This window comes from Pseudopodoces humilis, chromosome 11, assembly GCF_049639895.1.
Source record: "Pseudopodoces humilis isolate 2021_Gansu_Grassland_sample_001 chromosome 11, ASM4963989v1, whole genome shotgun sequence".
Lineage (NCBI taxonomy): Eukaryota > Metazoa > Chordata > Aves > Passeriformes > Paridae > Pseudopodoces > Pseudopodoces humilis.
Window position 1 is genome coordinate 9770161 of NC_142210.1, and position 5595 is coordinate 9775755.

The 5595-nt window shown below is 41.5% G+C and overlaps 1 protein-coding gene across 1 annotated transcript; it reads left to right on the top strand.

Moving 5' to 3' along the window:
• Positions 1-1350: 1350 nt before the first annotated feature.
• On the top strand, positions 1351-3377 carry CCL20 (C-C motif chemokine ligand 20). The gene is made up of 4 exons (XM_005527112.3): positions 1351-1479; positions 1694-1808; positions 2526-2603; positions 2866-3377. Exons 1-4 carry the CDS (start codon positions 1398-1400, stop codon positions 2891-2893), a joined length of 303 nt encoding a protein of 100 aa, XP_005527169.1. The 5' UTR covers positions 1351-1397; the 3' UTR covers positions 2894-3377.
• Positions 3378-5595: the final 2218 nt, after the last annotated feature.

Here is a 5595-nt window from a genome sequence, read left to right on the forward strand (position 1 = left end):
TGCACACTGCTGTATATGTATACTGAGCACGTATATGTGCTGCTCACGTATACTCAGCCATATGAAATTCCCTCATTTCTCCCTATTACATAGAGAAATTAATTAAACAAAGAAGATAACAATCTCCTTTGTTTGGAAACAAGCTGTTTCCATTTCTACAGAGTAATAATAGGGACACACCTTTTGAGAGAGGTACTGGCACTCTGTGGAGGATAGAAGGCATGTAATTATGCACTGCCTATGACTGTCCATGAACTCTACCTTAAGAGAAGCCACTTAAAGCTCAATTTACTCAACAAGCACCTGGAGCTGGCAGCAGCTCCTGTGTACACTGGCTGGCCAGGACATGGCCTGCAGCCATCATAGTATTTTCACACAGATCCCTAAAAAGCTTGGGAAAGTACCATCCTTCAGTAGCAGCTCAAACAAGGTACTTGGACTGGTGACAGAGCCTCTCCCTGGTGGTGTCTCTAGAGCTGTGCGAGGCAATTTTAAGATTGTGTGTATTTGTACTGAATTTCAGGAGTCACAATACTGTGGTACTGTTTGGGAAAGCAACAAACTACAGCTATTGTCTATGAAATGCATTAATGCATTCTAGAAAGCACAGATTTGGAGAATATAGGCCCCATTTTAAGTTTCTTTTAAGCTCACTCTGCTTTAGATTAAATAGTTCAGACATGTAACAAACTGGCAGGAAGTCATGGCAGGGAATATATGGTTAAGGAAACTAAACAAACCCATTTTTATGAATACTCAATGTTGCTCATGTGCTCCTGCCAATACTACTGTACAGAGCTCAGAAAGCAGTAATCTGGAAAGCTTGATGTTACTGTGTTGGCCAACCAGGAAATATTAATAGTAGTAGTACTTGGTGTTGGTACAGCTCATGACCCAGCTGCTGTGAGCTTGCCACTCTGAAATTAATCTGGATGGCTCAGCCCACCTCCCTGTGCCCCAGGCTGGGTTTATTAAACAGCAGACACGCAGTTTCTGTAGGTAACATTTAAAGTTACCTACATTTGACTTTCCTCATTTCACAACCCACACTCCTACCCCTAAAACTACACGTGCTTCACCCACAGAACCACTACCTCATAGCCTTTTATTTCCTTTTCTTTTAGACTGAATCTTTTAAGCGACTTTAAAAAAAAATGTAAATATTCCCCAGCACACTGTTATCTCCGGTTGTAGTACCCGGAAGGAGTGCTGGGGCCAAATCAGGCACGATGGAATTTGCTGTGGGGAAACCCGCTGATGACAGTGGAACCCGCCCGTGTGTGAATTCCCATGGCTCCTGACACCCCTTTATAAGCAGGCGGAGGTGTGCCAGGGCTGGCAGGACCAGCAGGCAGCAGCCAGGCACTCACTGGAGCACAGCTGTGTGTGGAGAGGGAATGTCTGGCTACAGCAGCAAGAGCATGGTCCTGGTTTGTGTGCTGGCGCTCCTGGCACTGCTCCTATGGGGCACCTCTGAAGGTGAGTGACCTCGAACATTCCGCTCTGGGAAGGGCTCCCGGTGCTGCTCACAGCTGGCAGCGGGATGAGATTGAGCTGGAAGGGAATGGTTTCAGCAAAATGTGCTGTCTCATCCCTCTCTTCTGTCATGAGGGAGCTGGATGGTTGAGGTTGGACAGCAGGGCAGGGTGGGCCAAAGGGGGTTTATTTACTTTGTTGTTGTCCTTCACTCCAGCACAAAGCAACCAGGATTGCTGCCTGTCCTACACCAAAGTGCGTCTGCCCCGGTGGGCTCTGAAGGGTTACACTGAGCAGCTCTCCAGTGAGGTCTGTGACATCCCTGCCATCATGTAAGTTACTTTCTGAATTTCCACTGGTTTTTCTGACATGCATTAACCTGGGGATGTCTGTTTGGGCTAAAACAAGGATTTGAAAGTGTGATTTTTCCTGCCTTTTGAAAATGTTAAATTAACTGAATAAATTGTATATCACACCTGTAAACAAAACACACAACCTCTAGTTGATGGGGACTCTAACCCAAGGGACAGTCATACAATGTAAATAATAATTCTGACTTTTTAGGAATCAGTTGTGCAAATAAAGACAGGTTTTGTCTCCAGCTAAAGGCCACTCTGGCCAACACAGAGTGCTCCCTTGCCAAAACCTGTGAACAGACACATAAGTGACAAGACTTCTTCTAATTCACAGGGATCGGACATTTTTCTTACAAGATGTTGGCCTAGGTGTTGATCTGTCACCTTAGCTTGATAGCAGCTATTCTCCTTAACTTTACAAACTGTTTCTGGCATCTAACAAAATTCTTTGCCTAAACAGATCAAATAAACTGAAAAAAAAATTTATGGTGCAAAAAATGTTCCCTGAGGCTGAAGTAGCTATTATGTTTAACTTTCTTTTTCTTCATGTAATATTGGAGGAATTTGGAGCATTCCATGTCTAACTGGTGTTTACAAAAGCAGTTTCTATTTGCCATTATATAGAGTAACTGTACTCTCTGCAGCAATTATTGGCAGGGATTTCTGATTTCTTTATTATTATTTATTTTCCAGTTTCCACACTGCCAGTGGGCTGAAGGCCTGTGTAAATCCTAAGGAAGGCTGGGTGAAGAAACATCTCCTTTTCCTGAGGTAGGAATTGAAACTCCAGGCTGATGAAAACAGGGCATGTATGAAAGCCTGTCTCGTACATCTCCTGAATGCCACTTTTGACAGCCTTGGAGAACACATTTGTCCTTCCATCTCTTGTCAGATTTAACTAATCCTTTCTGGAGTCTTCTGAGGGACAGTCATATCACATGTCCCTTCTTCCACCTGAGCTATTCTCTCAAGGAAGAAGAGAAAACTATAATTGAGGTCATTATTTATGCGTGTTCTCTCTTCCTTTTAACAGCCACAAGCTGAGGAAGATGTCAGCTTGACTCGGTTTCCAGCAAGGAGCTAAACATAGAAGTGGCTGAAGAAGCACTGGGTTAGGCTCTCGGCTGAGATGATTTGTACACTGTTGTGTGCTCACTCACATCCAACTCCGGCTTCTTTGGAACTGCACTTCTTGAGTTGATTCATATTGCATCGCTGTTTTGCTTGAGTTAAGCATGTTGTTAAAGTTTCTATTTTTACTAATGTGTGTATGTTACTGATAGGACATGAGTACTGTTTAGTAATGTCTACCTTGAGCTGCTGTATAGAGTGTGAATTTCATTAAGTTTATTGTATGTTATTTTGTTTTCTTCAGCATATGTAAAGCAGGTTATTTATTCTGTTATTTTATTATTGCATTGTGCCAAAATGTTTCCTTCGAACTGTAGTTAGCATTATAATACCTCTTGAACTATTGTTAAACAAAGTCTGTAGAAAAAAAATGGTAATTGGAGATTTAAAAAAAAATAAATGTTAAAATCAGCACTCTCTGTGATATGTTTTCTTTTTAATTGAAAGTGTGATTTGCACTTGAAATTAATTCCTTTGTTAAGAGCCTCCAGCTGAAACAATTGCACAGGTGTGTTGATACCTGTTAAAGCCACTTTCCACCTTAGTCACTCTGCTTGCCCTAGGGGTAGCTATGATCTCCACAGGATATACCTTCCTCACCCCCAGGCAGCTGCTATATATCAAGTTTTTGTTTAGCATTTAGACTTAGCTTCATCTTAATCAGACTCAAGAGAACTCCTTTTGCCATTTTCTCTATTTATTCAGGAGGAACCTTACACGTTGTTACTGGGCAAGCTTCTAGTTTACCCACCAAGGAGGATTCATTGTGGTAACACAGTCTGCTCTCAACTTAAAGCACTTTCTCTGGAGCAGAAACATGCAGTGCTTTCCTCCCCTTCTTGTGTTTGCCTATGGCTTCCAGCACAATGAGATTTTCCTGATGCAGGAGCTCTTGATGGAGGTCAGAGATGCCTGGTAAAATAATGAGTCCTCATGGAAGAGACAGGTACAGGTGGGCTGGGGAAGACTGCTCAGCTTTTTATGCACTATTACATGGCCCATGTGGACTTCAGGGATGTGACTGTGTAGGGTGTACAGGTGAAGTCCTCTCACTGTCGGCACCAGAGCCTTACAGATAAATTTACACCTTGCCTTTTAGTACCCTTTAATCATAGAAATATAAGCACTAATTTAAATTTAATTTAAACTTGAATGTGAAGTATTTTTGGTGCCCTTGAGAGAGGAGTTGAGAGATACTGGGTTTTTTAAATGGTGTTCATGACTGTAAAGCTGTTATTTTCTGGTTTCAACACCTGCTAGAACTTAAAAAATCTGCTCGTATCTCTACAAATCTGGGAAGTGTCACTTGCTTGTGGGTGAAGCTCTGAAGGAGGAAGGTATCTAAAGGAGCAAAATTAATTAGGTTTAATTTTGTTTAGGTGAACATAATCTACTCCCCTTCATTGACAACATGATGTATTCTCTAGGGGGAAGGAATTACCCAGCTTGTTTACTGGGTGTTGCCCTAACTTCTGGGCAGAAGTGCAGAGCTCTGTCTCATACCTGCTAGCACGGGTATGGGCTGTCTGGGCTCAAAGAGTTCATAGACAAAATCAGGTACCAAAAAATGGCACAGACATGATGAAAGGGTCTGTGTTAAAAGTGCTGTAAAGAATTTGGTGCAGAAAAGCCTGGACTCCAAGGGTTGAATTCATAGCAGTGGAGCAAAATTAGGAAGTGAAGACCAGTGTGTGGAATTCTGTGGGTGGCACTTTACCCCCACTTCAGGCCTCTTTTTGTATTGCTTCTGTAACTTACTCTTCCTTTGGTCATCCATGGTTCCATTGCTACAAAACCCCACAAGCTTCATCCACAGAGCTATGACTTGAGTGATTTCTTTTTCAGGTTTATTTTTTTATAACCAACCCCTGGGGAAGAAAAAAGATACTGAAAATTCTGGTTTCTATGCTAAATATCAGAAATTGCTAAGGTCGTTACGTTACTGGTAGGAAAGTCTGTGTAGAAATAGCACGTCTCTCCATGCCTTCCTGAGGATACAAACAGGTATTATAACTGAATGCTATGACTCCAAAATCATCAGATCAGAGGCACATTTTTGTATGCAACCTTAAGTGGTCAGTTATAAGTTCTGATAGCTCTGTAAATCATGACCCTTTCTAGAAAATCCTGAATCCTGATTACTTTGGTGAGACTGTTCTGCATGTCAGTAGGTGAGTTTCTGTCTCCCCTCTGTCTTTGGTCTTCAGCTCCTAATTCAGCCTCTGTGATTTTGTTGAATAATTTGAGATGCAGAACTAAATAATGGTCATTTGGAGACTTTTTCACTTCCATTTACATAATGTTTAAAAAGCCTTTTTTTTTTTTTTCTTCTTGCAAAATGCTTTTTATTATAGCTTGGATATTTGGGAAGCAGATGTGAGAGCTTTCCCTTCAAACTCTGAGGACTTAATACTTCAGTTTCAAAGTGTCCTCCTTTCTCTGTATTGAAACCAGTCCTCAGTGATTCTTGTGCTAGCTGCAGTATTGCTATTGAATCCTATTTGTGTCTTTTCTTTCTGTGTGATTTCCGTTGGTTTTTCTTTAATAAATTTTTTTGGGTTTCTTTTTTAATTCCTTTTTTTTGTTTTTCCATAAAGCAATCTCACACCTTTCTGAGTCAGGAACTGCAGCC

Coding starts and splice junctions, on each gene's coding strand:
- CCL20 (XM_005527112.3), top strand. CDS start 1,398: ATGTCTGGCTACAGCAGCAAGAGCATGGTCCTGGTTTGTGTGCTGGCG. Junction 1,480..1,693: donor CCTATGGGGCACCTCTGAAG/GTGAGTGACCTC, acceptor CCTTCACTCCAG/CACAAAGCAACCAGGATTGC. Junction 2,604..2,865: donor AAACATCTCCTTTTCCTGAG/GTAGGAATTGAA, acceptor TCCTTTTAACAG/CCACAAGCTGAGGAAGATGT.